We start from the raw sequence: 25002 nt of genomic DNA, 5'->3' as shown, positions 1-25002 counted from the left end.
CCAGGTATTAACAGACCCCCAATCTTGTTCCTCTCCACTTTGTGCTCACATGCTGGTCTCCCCAGCCCAGACTCCCTTCTAGACCCAGGTCCCCCATTCCCTTCCTGCTCACCTTTGCTCCTTTGTCACTATAGGTCGTCTAAGGAGAAAGAAAAAGACAGTGAGGCTCTGCCAGGAGACCAGGCACTGCTGAAGTCTCATGGCAGGTCCTCATCCCCCAGGGAGCCACCATGGCCCTAGGCAGACCCTCACCATGGCTGATCTGGGTTAAGCTTCCTGCCAGGAAGACAGGGATGTGCACTTTGGGGAGTGATGGACACAGGTATTTACCAGGGGGCAGGGCCTGCCCCTACCTCCCTGACCGTCTGGGGGTGGGGAGGTGGGCTCAGCTCCAAAGGCCTTGGGTCTGAGAGCCTCTGAGCCTCAATGTCAAGGCAATGCTGCCAGGCTCAGAAGGGGAGTGACTTACCCTGGTCCACTAGGCAGTGGGGGCAGAGCCAGGGCAAGGAGCCAGGTTACATTTCCACCAGGACCCCAGGGTGGGACTTGTGATCTTTGCCATCCAGAGTCAAAGCTCAGAAGCCAAGGCCAGCTTGAGGGCAGTGGTAGCTTGAGAACTTCTTACTCCAGGAATTTGCAGGCTGGTCTTGAATTCCTCTTGGCAGAACAAACACTTAGACTGTCTTTGGGATAAAAGGGTTTATCCATGGCAGTTGGAGCACGTGTACAGGGGTTTGCTTTCTAGTTCTGCTCTAAGTTCTGCTCTGTACTGTGTGACTGGGGAACACCTCAGTTTTTGCATCTATAAAATGAGAACCATAATAGCATGGAAGGACTTCTGTGAGATACAGTGCCAGTCTTTGGAGTTGGACCTGCACAGTGCACAGAATACAGGCTCAATAGCTGTTTCTTTGTGATTTGGGGGGCCCTGATGGGGGCTGAGTCCTTGACATTGCTATGGCCTGAGTATTGAAAGAGAGCATTGGCCTTGCCCCTGCCCAGTCTCCATCACCCACCAGGCTCTGGGTCCATGCCAGTCCCCTGAAACTCTCTTCATTGCTTTGATGATGGAAACCCTGGCCAGCAACCCTGGGGGTTGGAGTACAGGACACACAGAGGACTCTCCCAGGCTGTGCCCTTGGCAAGTGGCTGCACAGAACTGGAGTGTGAACCAGGGCTTCTACCTCTGGGGCCCACAGTTTAAATTGCATCGAAATGGGAGAAATTGATGTCCCCAGGAAACTGAGGCCAGAGTGGCAAATGCATTTCCCCAAGGTCACAGAGCTGGTGACCTTGGGGTCAGAACAGAACTCTGCCCTGCAGCCCATTGGATTTTGCAGCTGGGTCTCATATACCCATCCACCCATCCCCTCCCTGCCTTTCTCTGTCTTCTGGGCTATTCTGTAGGCAGGCAAGGTGGTCCCACCCCCTCATTCTTTACCTCCTAGATGGCTCTCCAGGCTTCCTGCCTCCCCACCACCCACATCCACCTCAGCTCCCTGAGTCTATTTTCCATTTGAGAAAACTAGAGTGGAGCTCACAGGCCTAGAAGGTTCCCCTGGGGGAGAAGGGGTCATTGCAACCCATCCATCCTTCCAGGCCAGCAGGAATATCTAGTCCCCTGCACAGTGTGGCCAACTCAAACCCTTAATCCTGGAGCTTGGCCTGGCTAATATCCTGGGCACAAGGTCAGTGTTTGCTGTCCAGTCATCACATTTTGAGCAACCCCAGGGGCCAACGGCTGCTGTCCAGTTCAGCTGAACAGGGTTGGTGACTGACTGTGTTCCTACTCCACTCTGGACTTTGCTTCCAGAAACATTGTGGTTCTGAGTCTCACTCTGGATCCCTGCAGGTGCCACTGACATCTGTGGGCAGAGCCTAGGGTAAGGACCCTGTAGGTGCCAATGTCTTGAACACTCTTGTCCCTCTTTGATGCCGCTGGGCTTGGGCTGGACTCGGGCTGGACTCGGACTGGGCTCAGGTGATAACAGATTAGCAGCAGTGGGATGTGGCCGTTGCTCTCTGTGCCCAGCCTGGGCCAAGAGGTGGGTTCCAGGGACCTTGCTCAACGGTCACTCTAAACAGATGGGCACCTGAGATCCAGCCTGCACCACACCCTGAGGGGCAGAAAGGGTACACACTAGGGGCTGGGCTGGCACCCTGGAATCTGGATTTCAGAAATGACAACAGTGGTTATGCCCAGAGGGTTTGCACAAATGGCGGGTGGAAGTGGAGCTGGATGATAGAGCACTTGCCTACATGTGTGAGGCCCTAGGTTTGATCCTTGGCACCACAGTGGGGAGAAACACACACACACACAGTGTTTTCCCCTTCCCTGGGATTTGGGCTGTTCTCTGTAGAGAGAGCCTACAACCCACACCTGGCAGAACCCTGGACTCTGACTTGGTCCAGCGTTCCTCGAAGAAACCATGTCACAGGCTGCTGCAGGAATGAGCATGTGACCCCACGGGCCTGAGGACTGGGAGCTTCGCTGGCTTCCTGTGACTTCACCTGGTGTACCTTTCCCTTTGCTCACTTGGCTCTGCATTTTGGCTGTCGTGAATCCCAGCGTGCGTGTGGCTGTAACCAGGACTGCGAGTGCTCCTAGCAAGTCACTGAACTGGGGCTGCTCTTGGGGACTTCTGGTGCTGTGCTGGCAGCCATGGCATCTCTACTCAGCCTGACACACTGGCGATGACCCCGCCTGGTTCTACTGCTTCACAAGGCAGAAGCTTTGTTTGGGGAATGAAAGGCTGAAAGTCAAGCAGCAGCTTCCCTGGGGTGGAGTGTGAGCGTCCCAGTCCCAGCAGCAGCAGCCCTGGCGCCCTCCTCCATGGCACCCTGATGGCCCCACCAGGCAGCCTGGCCCTGCATTCCTGGCTGCGCAGACCCCAGGTGCCTGACACTGACTCCAAGCCGAAGTCAGGCACAGCTGCTTTGCCCAGTGATTCAGATCCTGACTCCATGATGGTGGCAGATTGGAGTCACCCCTCTGTGGGGCCACATAGGGCGAAAACCCCATGGATCTGTTGGACCACCTGGGTCACTTACAGAAGCCTATGATGAAAGGTTTGCTCTTGCTCATTCAAGATCAGCCTGCTCTTCCCGCCCTGCCTGCCTGCCTTCCTTCCCTACCAGTGCTAGGGATGGAACCCAGGGCCTGGCACATGGGAGTTAAGTGTTTCATCTTTCTCCTGTGAATTCTTTAATGCATCATCCCCACACAGAGCAGGATGTGGGGAGGCCACGTCACAGGGCCTGGACCCCTCCAGCCTCTCTTGCTTGTTTCTGGTCCCTTGCATTTTGCAGCTGTGGTCTGAACCTGATTCCACTTCACTCAGTTTCTCCCAGTGGGCACCCGCCCGAAGTACTGTGTTAAATGCAGAGCAGACCCAGTGAGACTTTGTTCCTCTAGGCTGCTCAGAGCTCAGGACCAACAGGGTAGGGAAATTACACACACACACACACACACACACATTTTCTACATAATTTAACTTTTATTTATAATTTTGTTTACCTATTATAATCTATAATTACCTATATATGATCTATATAATTTCTATAATACACACACACACACACACATATATATATATATATATATATATATTTTTTTTTTTTCAGTTTGATTTCTTATTTTACAGTGGTTAAGGTCAAACCCAAGGCCCAACCACTAGGGAAATCCTCTATCATTGAAGCAGTATCCCCAGCCCTGGGTGATCAATTATATGAGCCTTTTTTTTTTTTCTGTGCTAGGGATTGAACCCAGGTGTGCTCTGCCACTCAGCTACATCCTAAGCTCTATTTTTTTTTTGGGGGGGGCAGGGATGGGTGGGTACTGGGGATTGAACTTTGGGGCACTCAGCCACTAGCCCCATCCCCAGCCCTATTTTGTATTTTATTTAGAGACAGGGTCTCACTGAGTTGTTTAGCCCCTCGCTTTTCCTGATGCTGGCTTTGAACTCATGGTCCTCCTGCCTCAGCCTCCTGAGCTGCTGGAATTACAGGCATGCACCACCAAGCCTGGCCCGATATGAGTTTTATATTGTTATTTACAACAAAAATACAGCTAATTCAAGGAAAAAAGAAAATATGCATAATTAAGTTTAAACTAAAAAGATGGAAAAGACAAAGAAAACAAACCCACTGATAATGTTTTATCCATAAACAACCATGGTGGATGGTTTGGTCATACATAGACCCACATGTATGGATATATTTTCTGTAGATAATTTTTACATATACTTTGTATATACCTTCATGGCAATATGTATACATATTTGTACACATGCTTCTGCATGTATGTGTGTGTGTGTGTGTTTGTGTATATGTGTGTGTTTTCCATTGAAAGACTGTATCATAATTTCTTTAACCATTTCCTAGAAGAAAACATTTAAATTGTTGCTAAGTCTTGCCATCCAGGGTGATCCAGCTCACCTGAATGCAGCTTCTCAATCTGTAACTATTCCTTCTTTCCTTTCCAGGTGGTGGGGACCAAGTCCAAGGCTTCCCCATGCTAGGCAAGTATTCTACCACTGGACTATGCCCCAGCACAAACAGTTTCTTTCTTTCTTATATATATATATATATATATATATATATATATATATATATATATATATATATTTTTTTTTTTTTTTTTTTCAGTTGTAGATGGACACAATATCTTTCTTTTTCTTTTTCTTTTTTTTTTTTAATGTGGTGCTGGGGAATGAACCAGGGCCTCATGGGTGTGAGGCAAGTGCTCTCTCTACCACTGAGCTACAACCCCATCCCCAAAATTTCTTTCTTGTTATTCATTAATTATTTTGGTGCTGAGCTTGAACCTGAGGGCCATTTATGTTAAGCATACCCACAGCCCTGTTACTTTTTAATAATTACTGTGAACTAGCATTAATAAATAATCTATTCTTAAAAGTTATTTTCTCCCCTGCCCCACACTTTGCTGAGGAACTAAATGTTAACAATTTAACATACATAACCACCCACTTTCTCCATTCTCATGCAGTCATTTCAAGCATACTCTGTACCCTGCATACAGGGGAGTTGACTTTGTAGTATAAAAATACAATTGTTTATTGTGTGGTTCCCTGACTTATTTTTCCAAATGCTTAAATATTGGCAACTGTGGTTGGTATCCCTTTTACTTCCTCTCTGCATGTTGTTTTAGTACAGCGGGGTTCCCCTACTAAAGGCCACTTTCCTATGGGGTGGCTACAGTTCCCTCTAGATTCCCCAAGGCTGCCTACCTGTCTTAGTCTGTTTGATGTTGCTATAAAAAATACCTGAGACTGGATACTTTATGAAGAATAAAGATTTATTCATCTTGTGGCTCTGCAGGCTGGGAGATTCAAAGTTTTGATTCCCTGCAGAGTCCTGAGGTGACTCTGGTCATGACGTGGTCAGAGGGTTACATGTGAGACAGAACTAAGCTGGGGTTTGTAACAGCTCTTGAGATGACCCATTAATCCAGGAATCGCGTCTCCATGCATGAAGGCTCAGTACTTAGTCAGCTCTTTCAACTCCCACCTCTGGATGTCTCGTGATGGGCATTAAAGTTCAGCATTAGGATTGGTGGGGTCATTCAAACCATAGCGCCTCCCTTGTCCCCCTTGCTACCTGGTGGTGATGAACCCCCAAGCTGGCCACCCCAGGCAGCTTCATCCTTTTTGCTCCCTTAACATGGCCTATGCTTGGTAAGTAGCCCCTGCATTAAACACCCCTCTGACTTCCTTCTGAGCACCAGCTGCTTTGTGATGAGGCCTCATGCTGATTCTGCAACAAGTTGAAATTTCTTAGAAACTCTTCACAAGCCACTCACACAAACCTGCCACCCTTTTGGACCACAAACTCCAGCCCCTCGTTTTTTAGACAGAGGAAGTGAGGAGAGGAGAAGAAAATGGACTTGTCAGTTCACCTGACACCCAGGCTAGGGCTGAGAGGAAATATGAACTATCTGGTGAGTCCCGGAGTCGGGCCATGTGGATTATGACAGGCCAGGTCTTCCTAGGGGAACCCCAGGTCCCTGGCTCTGCCTCCCAGCCCCTCCACTCTTGGAGGCCTCCTTGTTCCAAAATGAAGGTGAGCAAGACCAGGATGTTTGGAGGAGGCCAACAGTCCAGGTGCTCCTGGGTCTGTGGGCTTTCTAGACACAAGCCCTGTTGGGGAATGAAAGGTGGGAAAGCAGCCCAAAATGTGAAGGGCCATATGTTTCTCTCCACCTTTCCCTTAGAATTCTCAGAACATTCAGGCAAATATTTGAAGATAAACAAGCCTATGTCCACATCCTCTGAGAGTCCCCAGTGCCTGGGACACACAAGTAAACGTGCTGACAACACTGGGTAAGAAAGTGCAGAAAACAGTCCACTTTGAGGTGGGTCAGAGAATGATTCCCAGGGCCAGGAACTTTGGAGCAGGATATTGGAGGAGGAACTGGAGTCTGGCCTGGGATGCACGAGGGGAGAGACAAGCAGGCACTGAGACCCAGGGCTCAGAGGGAGTGCACAGTCCATGTGCCAGCAACTGTTGGAAGTTCAGAGTGGGGGAAGGAGGGAGTGGAGGGTGTGGGGCAGGGGGCCTAAAAGCAAGCAGCCATCAGAAGGACTTGAAGGACAAGAAAAGTGCCAGAAAGCCATTGAAGTCCTTTAAGCAGCAGAGTGACCATGTCCTCTTTGGAAAGGTTCCTCTGGTTGCTGTGGGGAATGGGTTAATGGAGACCAGTTCAGAGGCTGCTGCAATCAGGGAAAGACTGGGGTCAGGGATGAGAGTGGAGATGGAGAGGATAATGGATTTGAAACTATGACAGCAGTACAAGGGACAGGGTCTAGGTTTCCCATAATAATCACAACCACAATGACAATGACAAAAGTCATAGTGACGCACAATAGCTCTGGTTTTAGTTGGCCCTGGTGAGAATCTTCTCTCCCTACATTTTACTTAGAAAATTTAAAACCTCAGAGGCTTGCAAGACAGTTTCCACAGACATTGGTATACCTTTCACTCAGATTTACAAATTCTTGCATTTTGCTTTTCCCCACTTGCCTGTGTGTTTTTCTTTTCCTGCTGAGCCACTTAGAATTTGTTGCAGAAATCACTAATCACTTTTAATAAGGAGATTCTTTTATGTAATTGCTATGTCATGACCTTATTTAAAATATATAATGTTGATATACTAGAATTTAACATAAAGTCCAATTGGCCCAAATAATAAAAGCTACTTCTTTTCACTAAAAAAAAAAAAAGAATGAATGAAAGAAAGAAAGAAAAGTAAAATCCACTATGCCACAAGGAATAGGCATTGTATTTAGTTGTTCTCTTTTTCATCATCCTGCCCCTTTCTTTGTGGTCAAGGTTTGAAGAACTTTTTTAAAAAAAGTGATGATCAAACAAAATATAGGAGGCCTTCTGTAATCAGTTCTACTGTTTTCTTTTTTTACTTGTTTAAAGATTTTTTAACTTTTTATTTGAAATTATTTTAAACTTAAATATATTTGCAAAAAATAGTAAAAAGACCATTTGTATTTTCCTCTAGTGATCAATTATTTACATTTTGCTGCATTTATTTTGTTGTTCAATTGTGTACAAATATATACTCATCTATTTTTTTTTCTGACCCATGCAGTAAGTCTCCCCTCTTGTGCATTAATACTACAGGATATTATCTTATATAACCACAGTGCAAGCACTGAAATCTAGAAATTCAACATCAACAATATACTATTCATATTCAAATTTATTTAACAGAATATTGTTTATAGCTTTGGAGGGGGGAGACACAGAATCCAGTCAATAAATACACATTGTACTTAGTTCTTGCATCTCTTATTTTTTTTTAATCTAGGCAAACACCTAGTTAATCCCATCCCATCTCTCTCTCTCTCTCTCTCTCTCTCTCTCTCTCTGTATGTGTGTGTGTGTGTATTTCACAACATTGACCTTTCTGAAGCTTTCAGGCCAGTTGTTTTGAAAAATGTCCCCTTGCTTTGCATTTGTCTGGGTGTTTTTCCATGAGTAGATTCAGGCCAAACTTGTTTGAATACTTCATATGTGATGTGTCTTGCTCAGTGCAGAATATTAGGGACACATGCGAAAATGTGCACTTAGTATGCTCTCTCTTTTTCTTTTTAGTCACTGTTTTAAATGTTAGTTTTTTTTTTGTAGGAGATGATTACATAAAATAGAGGAGGACTAGTATAGAGTTCTATTTCTTTTGCAAACTGTTGGGCGCAGCTGTTAAGTCTGATTGTTTGGTTCAGCTGGATTGGAACGCGGGCTTCCTTTTTTGCTAATTGGCTAAGTGGGTTATTGAGATGGTCTTCTCAGCTGTCAAGCGGGGATAATAATGTTCCTGGCTTCATGAGGTTGTTAAATTGATACGTTTAAGACAGATTTCAAAAAAGTATCTGGCATACTTTAAGTATTTGAAAAATAATTATTATCATCCCCCCCCCCCCCAGTGCTGGCACAAGCTAGTCAAGTCTCTACCCTTGAACTATGCCCCCAGCTCCTCATGGCTAGTATTTTTACCACAATTTATAGAGGACGTAATACCTACTGCACAGACCTTCACCACTCCAGACCTAGGGCAGCGTGTGCAGATAGGAAGCGTTCAGAATAAGCGTTCAGCCCTGTGATATAGAGTGCTATCGACGCAGTGTACCGTTTTACAAGATGAGCAAACTGAGGCTTAGAGAGGCGAAGAAGGTCATACAGATCACTGTAAGTGTCAAGAGAGTGGATTTGAACTGGATTGAGGGGAGAGGAAGAAACCTGGATGTATTTTGTAAAATCCTTAAGGGCTCTGAAGGCATGAAGAATTGAATTGGAGCGCCAGGGCAGAGTTCTGTGGCACATACATAACAGCAGGCGCTCAAAAACGTTTATTGCGTGAATGACGAACGAAAATAAGTCACCTGGCGTGAGCTCCTGTCCAACGTATGGGTGCGCTTCGGCGTAGCGGCATCAGAACCTATCCTCCCAGTGCTAGGACTAAGACCACGAGTTCATATGGGGATGTGGCTTGGGCTAACCCCGCCCCTCGCCTCTCCTGGCCTTCTCTGAAGGTCGAGGTGTTTTGGCCCGCGGGTGGAGCCGTAGCCCCCGTCTCCTCCAGGGTCCGTAACCCGGAAGCCGGAGTCCTGGATCCCTGAGAGTGCTCTGCGATGTCGGATAGGGGCGCGGGGCAGAGTGGAGGTTTGTCGGGGGCCCGAGCGGCGACTGTCAGCGACATCCAAGTGCTGATGCGTCGCAAGGAGGAGATCGAGGGGCAGATCAAGGCCAATCACGAAGTGCTGGAGGGCGTGAGTGGGGGCTCGGAGCGCAGCGGGCGTGGGCCCGGGAGGGCCGGGAGACCGGGAGGCGGGAGCCCCGCTCTGGCGCTGGCCGTGGGTCTTCCGCTCCCGGGGCGGCCCGTGGGCAGCAGGCAGTGCGGGCACCGGCAGCCCATGTTACAAACAGGAAAGAAAAGGCAGGAAGAGGTGGGGAGGTCCAGCGCCAGCAGCACCCCCTCTCCAGGATCTTTCCTACAAGTCCCGCCTCCTGCCCATTGTGTCAACTTCTCCTTCCCCTCATGGGTCCTTCTGCCCATCAGGAAAGCTGGGGACCAACCGCAGGCGCAGGCGCATCACTGTCCTGAATGAATTATTTTATGCATTCATTTGCTTTTAGCTAAGGGACTGGGAGAGAGCAGAGGCTGGGTGCTGGTTTTCTGTTTCTCTTATAACAAATGCCCACGGACTTCCTGCCTTAAAAGCACACAATTTGAGCCTACTGTTCTGGAGGTGAGAAGTGCAGATGGGTCTCACTAAACTCAAGGTGACTGCAGGGCTGGCTCCCTGTGGAAGTTCAGGGAAGGTCCCATTTCCTTGCCTGTTCCCGCATCAGGAGGCCACCTCTATTTCCCAGCCCCTGGACGTCTCCGTCTTGAAGACGTCGCATCTCCCCAGCCTCTGATTCTGTCTTCGCGTCTTTCTCTCGCCCTGCTGTCTCCTCTTTCACTTGTCAAGACCCCTGGATAAAGGGCTATCTCCCCGACTCAGGATCCATAACCATGTCTGCCAAGTTCCTTTTGCCATGGCAGGTCACGTGTTCACCGTCTCCAGGGATGAGGCAGTGAGCACTGTGGAGGCCATTCCTCACCCTGCCCCTGGTAGGCAGCGGTCGGTCTCTACCATGGACTCTCATTACAAGGGAATTTATCATCTATGCTTTTCACTGAAGGATTGCCCTTTAATCTGTTTGAACCCTGGTTTCATCTGCAGTATGCCCTGGTGGGACATGGAACCCCAGGGCTTGACAGAGCTGAAGACCCCAGTTCCCCACAGCCAAAGTAAGATAATGGGACATCTTTTAAGAGTGTCACTTGACTCTAAAGATTTTGGTAAAAGAAGAACTTCATTTGTAGATTAAAATAAATAGGAAATAGGAAGACACAGAGAAGGGGAAAGCCATGTTAATATGACCAGGCTTGAGGGAAGTTTGGGGACTTTGTCTAAACCTTTAGAGTTCCTGGGTTGTGGCAGTGTGCCTCTACATTAGGAGGACCCTGGGGAGATTGCAGGGGGACTGAGCTACTGAGCACCTGCTGACTTCTTTTTCTCCAGATGATTAGTTTGATATTCTAACCATTTATTAATAGTCCCCTCTTTCCTTCTAATTTAAAATGCTAGTGTTGCTACATACCACATTCTCACTCACGCTTAGGTCTATTCTTGGTCTTTTTTTCACTCTCCTATTGATCTATTCTTTGGGTGCCCTATGGTGCCATCTTAATGACTTTATTACACGTAAGAATCTGTTGAGCAATTCTTCCTCATTGGTTTTCTTTTGAAAAACTCTTCTCATAATTTTTTTTTTTTAAATAGTACTGGGGATTGAAAAGGGACACTTCACCAATGAACTATATCCCCAGCCTTTTTTTTTTAAATTCTGAGACAGGTATTTGCTATGTTGCTGTGGTTGGCCTTGTACTTGAGATCCTTCTGCCTCAGCCTTCTGAGTAACTGGGATTATAGACATGTGCCACCTTGCCCAGCTCTGTGAGATATAATGTTTCATTTTGTTTTGGTTCTAGGAACCACTGAGCCATATACTTAGTCTTTAATTTTTAATTTTAAGACAGGATCTTGCTAAATTGCCCAGACTGTCCTCAAACTTGCAATCCTCCTATCTCACCCTCCTGAGTTGCTTGGCTTACAGGTTTGTGCCACTGGGCCTGGCTATTGTTATTTGTTTTGTTTTGATTTTGGAGACAGGTCTCACACATTGTTTCTGTTTGTTTTGTTTTGGTACCAGAGGCTCCTGGAGGGTGACAGGCTGTGTCCCACAGATGCCAGATGCAGGTGACATTGCAGGTATGCCTAGGCCCTCTTTGAAACTCTTCAGAGGGATTTGTGTGAGCAGTTTGGCTTGACCAAAGAAGTGGAATACAGAGCTGTAGGATAAGTTGTTTTGAGGTTAAGAAACAGTTATCAAAATGCCAGTGCTATGCTGGACTAGCCTAATGGCAGGACTTGTTTGGCCTGGCTATTATTTTGAATTAGCCTTTTGTATTATAAAATCAGAGGATTTTCCCCACAAGCACTCGGTTTCCTGTTTTTCTAGAAAAATCAAAGCTGGCAACAGGATGATTGGGGCTGTGAACCCTGTCAGTCTGGCTTCATAGCCTGAGCCCAGCTAATGTGGGACTGCTCTGCCCAGAGTTAAGATCCTTCATATGGGTCTGAAGAGGTTTTTACACTTAGCACTGGCTGCCTGTTGCTCCACAGGAAGACAAGCCCAGAGTTCTCTGATTGTTCCACAAAGAAGCAGAATTTGTATATGGAATAGCACAGCTTTCTTGCTTTCTTTCTTTCTTTTTTTTTTTTTTTGGTTTTTGTTTTTGGTAAAAGTGATTGAACCTAGGGGTGCCTAACCACTGAGCCACATCCCCAGCCCTTTTTGTATTTTAGAGACAGTGTCTCACTGAATTGCTCAGGTTTTGCCAAATTGCTGAGGCTGGCTTTGAACTTGAGATCCTCCTGCCTTAGCCTCCTGAGCAGCCCAGCTGAAATAGCACAACTTATTTTCTTTTTTGTGTGTGTAATGCTGGGGATTGAACCCAGGGCCTTGTACATGCAAGGCAAGCACTCTACCAACTGAGCTACATCCCCAGCCGTGAAATGGCACAATTTTCTACAATGTTGTTGCAAACTTGTTTGAAACCATGCAGGCAAAATAAAGTACATCCGTGGGCCATATTTGGCCTATAAACCACCAAATTGTGGGTTTTAGAACTTCCCTTTGCATAAGCTGTGGGGATAGAAGGAGACTATTTTTGCATGGGCCTGGCCCCTGTCCATCTTGATTCTCTCCCATGTTCTTTTCATTTTTGAATTTCATGATCCCAGAAACCTTGGTTATTTTCTCTAATCTGAAAACAGAATACCTCAAATTTCCCCCATAATATTAACTCAGATTATTTTCCTTACACAGAGATCCACCTGTACTAATTCTGAGGTTACATGTTCTCAGGGAGGAATGTCAAGCATTTAAAGCAGAAGGATCGGGTGTATGGCGAATGCCTGTAATTCCAGCAGCTTGGGAGGCTGAGGCAAGAGGATCACGAATTCCAAGCTGGCCTCAGCAAGGTGAGGTGCTAAGCAACTTGTTGAGACCCTGTGTTAAAAAAAAAAAAAAAAAAGTAAAAGGTGGGGCGGAAGGGAGGGGGCATGGGTTAGAAATGATGGTGGAAGGTGATGATCATTATTATCCAAAGTATATGTATGAAGACATGAATTCATGTAAATATACTTTGTATACAACCAGAGATAGGAAAAATTGTGCTCTATATGTGTAATAATTGTAATGCATTCCACTGTCATATATAAATAAAAAAAAATTTAAAAAAAACACCAAAAAATGAAGCCCATCTAGGGATGTGTTTCAGTGGTTGAGTGCCCCTGAGTCCAATGCTTGGAACAACAACAACAAAAAAAGGCAGAAGGAAAAGGGACCCAATGCGTCCCCTGAACATCTCTTCTTTGCTGTGTGATTTTTTTGTTTGTTTTTGCTGTGCTTGGGTTTGATGGCACCCAGGGCCTTGTCCAGCACATTCTAGGCAAACCCTCTACTGCTGAGCTATTCCTCTAACACTGCCCCCCACCTTTTTTTTTTTTTTTTTCTTTTGACGAAATACTTGCCTTTCAAGGGTTTTAGGACCAATTGCCTCATTCTTTTGGAAGGGTTGCTGGTGGCTGAGTATGAAGATTTCTTACTGGGGACAAGGGCGGATGCAGTGGCATTGTGTGGGACATTGTGGACTGTCATGTGAGGGTGCAGGGTAGAAGCTGAGTGGCTCAGATCCCTCCTACCTGTCCTGTGTCCTCTGGTTGCCCTACAAGGATGGCGCCCTGAAAGTCCCTTCTGAAAGTCCCTTCTGAAAGTCCCTTGGCTAATTCTCCCCTCTCCCTTGTTCAGAGGTTTGGACACCAGGTAACCAAATCCAAGACGGTGCATCTTTAGCAGTCATAAAGCCACCAGTCATGATGCTGCCATCTTCTGTCCCACCTAGGGACCTTATCTCTTGCTGCTATCATTTTTTTTTTTTTTTTTTTTTGGTGTGTGTGTGGTGCTGGGGATTGAACTCAGGGCCTTGTGCATGCAAGGCAAAGCACTCGGCCAACTGAGCTGTATCCCCAGCCCTCTTGCAGCTGCCTTTACTTTCCATGGATTTCCCTGAGCGGCTCCCCATAGTCACCTTCTCAGAGGGGCTTTCCCTTGATTGAATTAGTCCTCCTCCCAACTCCACCGCCTCTCAATCTCAGACCTGCTTGATTGTCTTCTAGGAAACGGTACTACCGTCCTTTCCTCTAGATTGTAGGCTCCCCGTCCCCACGTTCCAGAAATCTCCCCACCCCTGCCACCCGACCAGCGCAGTCCCGCTTAGCAAAGCGCTTGCACCCTACCCCACGCTGGCTTGGGTCGCAGGGCGCAGGGATCCCCTAAGGCAGATGCCTCCAAGACGCCTCGGTGCTGGCGGCAAAGGGGCGCCACTGCTCCTCCCGGGCGCAAACTCCCGCACTGCATAGTACTGAGTGTGCTTTACTCCTTACTCATAAGGGCAGGAACAGATCAAGTAAGAGGGCGTGGTCGTGGGATAGGTGGAGCCTTGCTCCAGGAAGTCGTTTGGTGGACGGGGTCTGAAGGGAGATGCCAGTGGGAGGGTTGAGCATATTCCAGGTTAGGGGCATGACTTGTGGTGGGCGGGTCCTGTGTGCTGACCAACATCCCCGCGAACTACAAATTGGTGAGGTTGCCTCGGAGCTCCTGCGCATCCTCCAAAGCCTTGAACAGCGAGTTGAAGTTGCCGGCTCCAAAACCCTGGAGCGGGAGACAGCAGGTGAGCTGGGGACCCAGAAAGCCGATGATGCTCCCTGCAGTCCCTGCTCAGGGCCTACCTGGTGGTTGTGGCGCTGAATGACTTCCAGGAAGAGTGTAGGCCTGTCCTGCATAGGTTTGGTGAAGATCTGCAGGATGTAGCCTTTCTCGTCATAATCCATCAGGATTTGCAGCTCCTGGGCGAGAGACAGGGCAGAAAGCTAGCCTTTCCTTCTAGCCTGGCACGGTGGGATCCTTAGAAAGTCCAAGGGACCTGGGTGCCCCAAGCACCAAGAAAAACTTTTTTTCCAGCAATTCCTGGCCCCTTCAAATATATCCCCAAACTGTTGTGTTACCACCCTTCTGCTGCAGCACTTGCTAAGTAATCATCCAGCCAGGCCTGCTGCTGGGTTTGTCTCCTTACAACTCCATTCTTCCTGCAGTCCTCAGATTAGATTGTTTCACTCATCTGTTTAAAATGAGGCCCTGGCTTCAGTCCCCACTACCTCTTCCAAAACCCAAAAATCCTCCGTGGAAATGGGAACCCTTGCCTATTGCTGCGTGAATGTAAAATGGTGTTGAGTCAGGATGGTGCCTGGCATTTTGCCAGAAGGAGCGATTGAGAGGTGAAGCCAGGGAGCCATTAAGATGATGATAATTAAGTTAAGCTGTGTATAATTGCTGTGACTGGATGATGCTGGATTGAAACAGGCTGTGTATTCAGTTGTATATAGGTCCCTGCTGTCTGGCAATAGGGTGGCTCCTGCTGTCTCAGGCACCCGCTACTTTTGAGTTCTAGCGGAGTTCCCTGAGTTCCCATTGAGTTCTCAAGGAGCCGGTTGAGGGCGGGGAGAGTTCCTGGGGAGTGCGCATAGAGTGCCAGTGAGAGTACGGGCAATAAAGTATTTCCTGTTTGAACCTACAAGTGCCTCCTGTGGGCCAGACTGCGGCAAAATGGTACACCTATTTGAAACAGAGCCTGACTCTCTCTCAAAAGGTTAAACATAAAGTTAGCCTGTGACCCAGCAGCGCCACTCCCAGGCACATACTGAAGGGAAATGAGAACATACATCCACACAATACCTTGCACATGAGTGTTCATAGCAGAGTCATTCCTAATTGCCACAAAATAAAATTATATTATTCTCTTATGTGCATATGTGAATATGTAAACTTGAATTGCATTATTTTTTAATTTTATTTTTTAGATGTTGATGGACCTTTATTTTATTCATTTATTTATATTTTATTCATTTATTTATATGTATGGCCTCATACATGCTAGTCAAGTGCTCTATCTTCTGAGCCACAATTCCAGCCCCATGAATTGCATTTGTATAATTATAATGTGCCAATAAAAAATCATGGACTGAACTACCTAATTTGTGAAAATAAAACTAAGAATAGCCCCAAATTAGAAATAACCCAAATATCCACCAACTGATGAATGGATAAGCAAAATGTGATCCATCAGTGCAGTGGGATACTATTCAACCAAAAAAAAAGGAATGAAGTAGAGCTGGGGGTGTAGCTTAGTATGTTTGAGGTCCTGGGGTCAATGCTCAGCACTATACACTCAAAAAGGAATGAAGTACTGACATAGGCTAAAAGTAGATAAATCTTGAAAACATTATGCAAGTGAAAAAGAAAACCAGTCATGCTGGGCCCCCTAGTGCAGCTTCTTGGGAGACTTAGGCACAAGGATCACAAATTCAAAGCCAGCCTCGGGACTTAGTGGGTCCCTAAGCAACTTACAGTGACTTTGTCTCAAAATAAAAGATAAAAAAGGCTGGGGATGTGGCTCAATGGTTCATTCCCTGGTACCAAAACAAACAAACCCTAGTCATAACAGACCACATGCTGTATCATTATATTTATGTGAAATTCCAGACTAGGTAAATCTGCAAGACCGAAGGTAGTTTAGTGGTTGCCTAGGGTTACGGTGGCATGGGAGGAAGGAAGTGGAGGGGTTGGGAGGTAATGACTAAGAGGATCAAGGTTTCTTTCCAGGGTGTTGAAAATATTCTAAAATTGATGTTGATTTTGATTTTAGCAAATAGCGAGAGATAACCATTTAATATGAGTTCTGTACCAATTAGCTGTTAAAAAAGTAAAACCAAAAAACCTTCAATGCTTTGTGGCTAAAGAAGTACAAAACTGCATCCTAAGAGCCCCCAAGAGGAACCGGACCCCGCCTACTCTGCCTTGGTACACCTCTTCTCAGATGCTGTCTTCAATCCACAGGAGCCTTCCTCCTGCTCCTCAGGCACTTGGAGCTTGCTCCCACCCCATCACCTTTGCATCTGCTCTTCCCTCTGCTGGGATGCTCTTCCTAGCTTACCTCTTGGCCAGGTCCCTCTTATTATATAGCTTTCCATTAAAGTCACCTTCTCAAAAGTTCGCCACTTCCTGTAACGTAGCCCTAGGTTGCCTGTTTTAACTTTACATGGCACTGACACACACACACACACACTCTGTTCCTTTCTGGTTTTCCCTCTGTGTGCCTGTGTCTGCTGCAGGATGGGGGAGGCCAGATGGAACTCAGGGCTCACATTGCCTGTGGCCTAGCATCTTGCTGGGCCTCACCTCCAACACGTCAATGCTCTCCTTCACCCGGATCTTGGCTGTCTTGAGATTCTCCCGAAGTTGCTTGTAATAGGTTGATGGTACAGTCAGGAACTCCATGCCTCTCTCTTGCAAGTTGCGAATCTGTCGCAGAGCAGGTTGAGATTAGCCTTTGTCTTTCCAGGCTCAATGTCCCTAAGCCAGGTGGAGCTGCTGGGCCATGAGGAGGCAGGATCCCTGTCCTTGCTCTCCTGAGTGCCAAGATGCAAGTGGCCTCAGCCCCTTCTGTCCTTGTCTGAGTCCCATTAGAGTAGGGATCCATGATGTTCACAGAGCACCCATTATGTGCCTGTCTTTCTAGTCTTGCTTCATCCTGTCCCTGAAGCAATCCTGCTCTGTGCATTTCATAGCTGGGAAACAGGCATCGAGAGATTTAAGTATCTGTTCTCAGCAGAGAAGCCAGAGTGGATTTTATTCAAACACAGGCCAAATCATGCCACTCAGTGCTTACCTCGGGGTGGTGCCTCATCTCAGAGTCCAATTCCAGGTTCTTGCCAGGCCCTCACCAGCTGCCCCCACTTCCACCTTAGACTCCATCTCCCACCTCTCTTTCCCTTGCTCATTCTGTTCCAGTCACACTGATGATCTCCTTGCTGTTCCTGCAACCTTCCTGGAAGATGTCCATCTCAGGGCCTTTGCCTGGGCCATCCCTCCTGCCCGGGGTCCTTCTTAGAGATTTCCACGGGCTTCTGTCCTTCCAACCCTTTGCATTCTCAAAAGTCTCCTTCCGTATGTGACCTTCCTTCACCCACTTTAAAGGTGAAAATCCCCCACCCTTGTTCCCCCATATCCCACCTGGATTCTTCCAGACCTCTCACACCACCTATTTATTTAATTTGCTTTTTTTCTCCATAAGAGCAGAAACTGTTACTAATGTGTCCCACATACCTAAAATAGCACCTAGCACATGGCAGAGCCTCAACAGGCATGATACAAATGAAGTTCCAAAGGATTGGATGGGACAGTCCAGGCTCTTCCCCTTAAGGACTAGGCAGGACCCGCCTCCCCAAGGGACAGAGCCACAGACACAGGGTGCTTAATTTGGAGGAAAGCACAAGTCTGATCTTGTAGTATAATATCCATATTTTCAAGGTGAAGCAGCTGAAGCCCAAGAAGGCTGCTGAGTGCCCCAGAGACAAATGGGGACTTGCAGATCTGGGAGCAGGATGCAGTCTTCCTTATCCTCTGGCATCTGCCACCATTAAAGCCCAGAATGTTCTAGAGACACCAAACTCTTCCAAGTGAGGTGGGTAGGGATTACTTACACAGGTGTGGGGACCCGCTTTGAATGATCACATCTTCCAGTCCTGAAGCACGAGGCTCTGACCAATCACTACATTTTGTAGTGACTTGGGCCTTGTCCCAGCTCAGATAGCAAGGTCTTCAGGTGTAGGCATACTTCTGAGGTTGAGTTACACTCACCTGCCCCCTTGTAATTCTACACTTTCTGCTCTTTTTTTGGGGGGTGGAACTTTCTAAGAACAGTGCTCCCCCAAATAAAAGCTCACTTCCCAACATGCTCTCTCTCTCATCAGCCTCTCCTGACTTTGTCTTTCTCTGCCTTCTGGAGCCTGAGGCCCAGAGCCTGGGGAAGCCATCCTGAAGCTTGTGTAAATGTAAATTGTGTCTGTGTTTTATTTTGCTTCACCACAAATTCACACTCGTAAACCTAGGTCAGCTGCCCATGCTGGATGGGGGTGGCAGCAGGAGTTGCAGGAACCAGGCAAGGAACCCTGTCAGCCCTCTAGGCTGGAGAAGGGAACCCCAGACTGCCACTGCCCCCTCCCTCCCCATTCTGCAGAGAATTTCCCTGGAGCTGAAGAGAGGAGTCTTAAGACCAGGGATGGTGGGCTGGGGTTGTGACTCAGTGGTAGAGCGCTCGCCTCCCACATGCGAGACTCTGGGTTTTATCTTCAGCACCACATAAAAAAAAAAAATAAACAAGTGAAATAAAGGTGTTGTGTCCAACTACAACTAAAAAAAAAAAAAAAAGACCGGGGATGTTGTTCTAACCGTTGTGATGATGTCCTGGGTCTTGAGACCGACGTGCTGGACTCCAGCTCCCCCATTATAGTCCACATATTCCTGGGAAAGGCGAACAGGAGGCCCCTTTCATTGCTTCTGTTCCCCACACCCCTGCCCTGCCCTGCCGGAGGCCTCAAGCCTCTTCCCTCCTCTCTCCTTCTCCACCCAGGCAGGGCCGCACCTGGATCGAGGACTTCTTCATGCCCATTGCGGGCTCATTAATGGGCATCTTGATGGTCTCCTCATAGTTGGTCACCACAATGGAGCGCAGAGAGCTGTACTCTGTGTGCACTTGTGTGTCATCCACAGACCAGAAGCGGTGGAACTGTAGGTTCCTCAGGTACCTGCAGGTGGCAGGCGGGACACATCTGCTCTGAGTTCTGGCCTGGGACTGGCTTCCCCTGCTCCCACTTCCACCCTCCAGAACATGTCCCCAAGGGGGCTCCAGAAGGGAGATGACAATCTGTAGGTCTTTACCCTTGTTGTGACAGTTTTCCTCAAGGTGGAAATAAAGTGTCTTATATCAGAAGCCACATAGGAGGCCATGCTCAGGTAGGGGGACTGGGTGGGGCAGGGGGCTCCTGTGCCTCCTGCTGGCCTTTAACTGCCACTGCCATGGTCACCCAGGGCTCTGCCTCAGGAGTATGTTAATGTTATGGTCAGAGCCAGTCAGTTGGGATTGTTTTTTTTCTAAAAGGAGCTCAGGTCTCTGCTCTCTGCTCTGGTCTGTCCCCACCTCCCGCTGTAGGAGGCCAGCAGGAAGCAGACCAAGTCAGGTAGAGGCAGTCTGCCCCCCCCCCCCCACTCACTGGAAGGGACACCCCTGCAGTTCCTCATGGGCGGAGGCTGTGGATTGCTGTAGTCCCTGGTCCTCTCATTCTTCAGGGGACAGATGTATGGGGAATAACTGAAGGGCTGGCCCTGGTTCACCTCCCACCTACCTGTGCTCCTTTCCACCTGGTACAAGGACTGGGGCCAGGGCCCTTGTGGGGAGGGACAGGGCTCACCATTCTGAGGCAGACGACATCTCATGATCAAGCAGATTTCCGACAACATGATCGATGATCTCGAGACCACACCTGGGCCTAGGAAAAGGACAGCACTGAGGGGCATTGAGAAGGCTGCCCCCCCAAATCTCACCACTGCCCCCCCATCATAGCCACAGCTCACACCTATGCAGCTCTTACTGGGGAGGAAAGTGCTTAACTAACTCATTAGTGCAACCCCTACTTTATAGATGAAGATGCGGGGCCATCGAAAACTCCAGTGCCCTGCCCAAGGTCCAATGGCTGAGGAGGGAGGAGGCTGGGATGGGACCTGGGGCCCTCAGGTGTTGGGGCCCGTTTGCTCTCTGCCCTCAGAGGGTTCCAGCGGCCGCCAGGAGCTTGGCCCCATCCCAGAAGCCCAGTCCACATGGAGGAGGGGGACAGGCTCTCCACCCCACTCCTGTAGCTTGGGGCACTCACAGCTTGGGAAGCAGGGAGTCCTTGAGCAGGGGGGCCTTGAATCCAGGCAGGAACCGGCCGCTGTAGTTCGTCTTCTCTACCAGAGTGTGGGTGGTGTCCCCAAACTAGGGGTGGGAAGCAGACTGGCTCAGCCCTGTGCCCCCACCCACCACTGATGGGCCTTTTCATGGCCCCAACCCAGCCCTGGGTTCCTAAGTCAACTTGTGATCCTGGGAAAGTCATTTCTCCTGGCCTGGGGCTGTGGCTCATTGGTAGAGTGCTCACCTTGCATGCGTGAGGCACTGGGTTTGATCCTCAGCACCACATAAAAGTAAAATAAAAATACTGTGTCAACCTATAACTAAAAAACAAGTGTTAAAAAAAAAAAAAAGAAATTCACTTCCCCTGACTGGCATTTGTTGCCATCTGTCATTCACTTAGGAGTTTCCATCACAGTCTACCTGCCTCAGCGGACCAGAAGCCCTGTGAGGACAGGGATGCTGTGTCGCTCATCATGGTGTCTGTGGAGGCATCAGCTCTAATGCTGAAGGGTGTTCAACAGGCATAATGCTCTTCCTACCCAAGGTGATCGTCTCTGTCCTACAGCAGCATGGGGCTGCAGAATCAGTCATCTCTGCCAAGTGCCTACGGTGTGCCAGGCTCTGCTCTTCTAAGTGTTCTACGCCAATGGTCACACTCAGCCCTCACAATGGCCCTGGGAGGGGTTCTAGCTGAAAAATCTGAGCCACAGGATGGTTCACTAGTGTGCCCCAGGTCACACAGGAGTCCAATTCCACCCTTGCTTATTTAAACTGAATCGCAGAGAGGGAAGTTGGTCTGTCCATGGACTCACAGCTAGTGTGGGGCGTGGCTTCCCAGGCCCACCCTTCTCTCCTTTCGAACAATCCCCTGCACAAAACTGATGCCCCCATGCCGTCACCTCCCACTGGGGGGGGCAGGGGAACCTGGGAAGGGTGGCTGGTGGCCCCTGCCACCTCTGCACTCTTGCCAGGCACTTTGGGAGGACAGAGCCCAGGGGGAAGCCCATGTTCTGAGGCCCATGAGTGGATGGTGTAATGGGGTGAATTAGGAGCATCCTGGCATCTCAGTGGGTTCTGGCAGCAGGAGGGGCAGGGACATCAAAGGGAACTCACCGTCTGCAGCACAGCAAATTTCACCTTCCCAAACTTGTCTTCCTCCACCCAGGGCTCCCGCACTATCTTGGCCCCCTGTTCTCTGGCTTTCTGCAGGGAGATGGAGCAGTGGGAGCTGGTGAGGGCTGGGGCCCCTGAGTCCTGGCCTGCTGCTCTGGCTGGGTTGGTTTCTATGTGGTTCTGACATGGCAATGTCACCTGTCTCCCCCACCAAAGTGTGCCTCATCCCCGTTGAGCAAGAAGGGAAACTGAGGACCAGGCTCAGAGTTGGGGCTTGGGAGACAAAGCTGGTGGGTGTGTCTGCTTCTCCTAACTCACTCTGTGGCCCTCCTCCCCCTCCAGGCCTCAGCTTCCCTCCCTGTACAAAGAAGAATGGGGGTGAGAATGGGGGTGGACATTTCTGAAGTGACCTCTGTGTGTTGGGCCCTGTGCCACGAGCCCTGCATGCCAGGTCTGTGCCTTAATTTAGCAAGCCCTTGCTTACTGCAGGCCAGTGCGACACCCAGGCCAGGCTTGTTCTGGGGATGCACCTTGGCAGTTCTCACAGCAGCCCTGTCTGCCTTCTACAGCAAGGAACACGAACTCACACAGTTGGGAAGACCCAGACCCAGTCATGCTAGCTCTGGAATCTACTCTGAACCTCCAATCCACCATTTTTTTCTTTTTCCTTCAGTGCTGGGGATTGAACCCAGGCCTCAATTGTCTTTAGGGCTGCATTTGGTTCAGAGTCATAATCCAGAAATGGTAATTGTGATCTCTCTCTCTCTCTTATTTATTTATTTGTTGGTTGGTTGTTTTAGTTTTGGGGCACCAGGGATTGGACCCAGGGGTTCTTAATCAGTGAGCCACATCCCCAGCACTTTTTATTTTATTTTTTATTTTAAGGCAAGGTCTCCCTAAGTTGCTTAGAGCTTCACTAAATTGCTGAATCTGCCCTTGAACTTGGTACCCTCATACTCCTGGCCTCAGCCTCCTAAGCTGCTAGGATTACAGGCATATGCCACCACGCCTGACTCCATTTCCTCTTTTAAAACTCAGTGAGGTGCAGGCTATGACTATCCCCATTACAGGTGTGGAAAATGAACATGAAAGTGAGTATACACAGTAAGGGGCAGGGTTTCTGTCACTAGGACTTAGGTATGTCACGCCAACATCCAGCCCTGACTGACAGGGTCCCTGGGACCCACAGAGAGCGGGCTGCGCCTAAGGCCTCTTCCCAGGCCAGCCCAGGTACATTCTCACCTGCACAATGTAGTCACAGTCTTCCACCTCGAAAGCCACGTCCTTCACGCCATCCCCGTGTTTCACCAGGTGGTCGCCCATCTCTGTGGTCGGCAGGGAGCGCTGGCACTGGAGTTCAAGGCCCCTGGACAGGCTCTCTGCCTTCTGGGTTCAGCCCCCCTCGTGCCCTTCCCAGGCTCTGCCCTCTGACCCCTGACCCCCTCCAACAGCCCTGCTGCCACCCCGGGGCCCCTCACCTTTGTTCCAGGGGTTGAGTGCAGAGGAGAAGACAAACACAATCTACCATGGTGGAGAAGGGGGTGTGACTGGTGGCTAAGGGGAGTGTGGGCAGGTGCACCTCCCCTCCATCCTGCTCACCCCCACAAATCCCTGGTGGAGCAGGGGGCTAGCCATGCAGGACTCCTGAATCCCGGCTTCTAGCTTCTTCTCTGCCTTGGCCTCTCCCCCTGGTCCTGAGGGTTGGGGACTTTCTCCTGTGCCACCCCTAGGACCCATGATCAGCTATTGGGTCCCCTGGGGAAGAACTCCCAGGACCTCATGGGCCACAACTCTGCTGAAACTCCCTACACCTATGGCCTTGGCTTGCTGAACTTGTGGGGCCAGCACTGGACCAGGCTGAGGAGACTCGCCTGGGAAGGTCCCTGTTGCAAAGGTGCCGACCACGTTAGAGCCCCCAAGAGAGCTCTAAGAACAAGGGGTCCCTGGGGTGTAGATGCACCTTTCCTTGCTTGACCACATGGCTGACCACCTCCCGGGAGCCCGTCTCCAGGCCCCTGTAGGCTAGTGGCTCGAAGCCCATCTTGCTGCAGTAGAAGGAGGCAGCCTAAAGACAGAGAGGTGACAGTGTTCGTGAGGGTGGAGAACCTGCCTGGGGCCCAGATGAGAGTCCCTGTCCCCTGCCTGCCCTCTTGCTCAGGAGCTGAGACTGCACTGGGGAAAAGGCTGCTCTGTAGTATATTCTGTCTTCAAAGGAGTTTCCTTTTTTTTTTTTTTCTTTTTGGGGTACCGGGGATTGAACTAAGGGACACTCAACCACTGAGCCCCATTCTCAGCCCTATTTTGTATTTTATTTACAGACAGGGTCTCATAGAGTTGCTTAGCACTTTACCATTGCTGAGACTGTCTTTGAATTCATGATTCTTCTGCCTCAGACTCCCTATTCACTGGGATTACAGGCGTGTGCCACCATGCCTGGCTCCAAAGAAGTTTTCTGCTGGGGTCCAAAGTGTTGGGTCCCAACTGGGCCCTGATCCTGCCCTTTCAAGAGCCAATTTCAGACCAGCTGGGGGCTTTCCCTGGTCCAGGAGGCCCCTCTTGCGTGTCCTCTGCCCACTTCAACACCTTGTCCTGGTTACCTGCTTGGCATTGCCAACCCAGAAGGTCACAGAGTGGAAGTGAAGGAATCGGCCTCTCTCCGGCTGCAGGAGGAGAGAAGGAGGGAGGCTGAGTCCCTGGAAGGAGGTCTAGAGAAGTGCAGGTGGAGAGGTTTCCCCTGCCCTCTCCCTCGCCCAGACTCAGCCCCCAGCACCTAGGAGAGGCCAAAACCCTCCGAGCTCTGCCTGGCCTCAGGAGACACTGCTCACGTAGAAATTGAGTCCCTGGAGTGTGCAGGAGTGTCCGGGACTGGGAAGGCCCCTCAGGAGGCAGCCCAGCTTTCCCAGGAGGAACAGCCACAGCAGCAGGGATTGAAGGGAGACTTAGCCAGAGCTTCCAGATGACGTTAAGAGGTCAGCAGATGAATTAAGAAGAGCTGACAGTTTTTCAGGAGGGTGCAAGTGAGTCCAGCCAGTCTCGGGGAGTCCAGGTATTATCAGACCCCCAATCTTGTTCCTCTCCACTTTGTGCTCACATGCTGGTCTCCCCAGCCCAGACACCCTTCTGGACCCAGGTCCCCCATTCCCTTCCTGCTCACCTTTGCTCCTTTGTCACTATAGGTCGTCTAAGGAGAAAGAAAAAGACAGTGAGGCTCTGCCAGGGGGACAGGCATTGCTGAAGTCTCATGGCAGGTCCTCATCCCCCGGGGAGCCACCATGGCCCTAGGCAGACCCTCACCATGGCTGATCTGGGTCAAGCTTCCTGCCAGGAAGACAGGGACGCACAGCTCTTGGGAGTGCTGGACAGAGCTCTGTATTTACCAGGGCGCAGGGCCTGCCCCT

General features: G+C 49.3%; 2 protein-coding genes and 1 long non-coding RNA gene across 8 annotated transcripts in view; 1 reads left to right on the top strand and 2 right to left on the bottom strand.

The window, feature by feature from the left end:
• LOC124093594 (4-hydroxyphenylpyruvate dioxygenase-like) overlaps positions 1–328 on the bottom strand; it is a 10162-nt gene extending 9834 nt beyond the window's left edge. The window contains exons 1-2 of the mRNA XM_046446118.2: positions 253–328; positions 113–139 (exon numbers count right to left, since the gene is read on the bottom strand). Of these exons, the coding sequence (XP_046302074.1) occupies positions 113–139; positions 253–255 (30 nt within the window). The 5' untranslated portion in view covers positions 256–328. The remainder of the gene's footprint in view (positions 1–112; positions 140–252) is intronic.
• Positions 1–14344, top strand: part of LOC124093596 (uncharacterized) — a 27335-nt gene extending 12991 nt beyond the window's left edge. Inside the window, exons 1-3 of one of the 2 annotated variants that reach the window (XR_006852004.2) lie at positions 9028–9299; positions 11293–11351; positions 12511–14344. This is a non-coding gene — a long non-coding RNA (uncharacterized LOC124093596). Of the gene's footprint in view, positions 1–9027; positions 9300–11292; positions 11352–12510 lie in introns of those variants that run through there. The other variant, XR_009226912.1, reaches the window with a different exon arrangement.
• On the bottom strand, positions 14064–25002 carry LOC124093595 (4-hydroxyphenylpyruvate dioxygenase). 5 transcript variants are annotated; one of them, XM_046446121.2, is made up of 15 exons: positions 24899–24994; positions 24759–24785; positions 24375–24596; positions 24202–24264; positions 23565–23669; positions 23083–23125; positions 22847–22929; positions 21605–21694; positions 20472–20575; positions 20013–20090; positions 19187–19349; positions 18994–19065; positions 16942–17064; positions 14436–14552; positions 14064–14358 (listed from the first exon to the last, which is right to left on the bottom strand). In XM_046446121.2, the coding sequence occupies exons 5-15, from the start codon at positions 23643–23645 to the stop codon at positions 14275–14277; spliced, it is 1038 nt and encodes a 345-aa protein (XP_046302077.1). In that variant the 5' UTR covers positions 23646–23669; positions 24202–24264; positions 24375–24596; positions 24759–24785; positions 24899–24994; the 3' UTR covers positions 14064–14274. The 5 variants fall into 5 exon arrangements, 4 of the variants coding, with proteins under 4 accessions (XP_046302077.1, XP_058435829.1, XP_046302075.1 ...); XM_058579846.1 differs by having other exon boundaries at positions 24430–24596; XM_046446119.2 differs by lacking the exon at positions 24375–24596 and having other exon boundaries at positions 24899–24998.

The sequence above is a fragment of the Marmota monax genome, unplaced genomic scaffold, assembly GCF_021218885.2.
Source record: "Marmota monax isolate L192 unplaced genomic scaffold, Marmota_monax_Labrador192_F-V1.1 WCK01_AAM20220418_F8-fsc00092, whole genome shotgun sequence".
Lineage (NCBI taxonomy): Eukaryota > Metazoa > Chordata > Mammalia > Rodentia > Sciuridae > Marmota > Marmota monax.
Note: the sequence above shows the minus strand (reverse complement) of the source record. Positions and strands in the feature narration are given on the sequence as shown.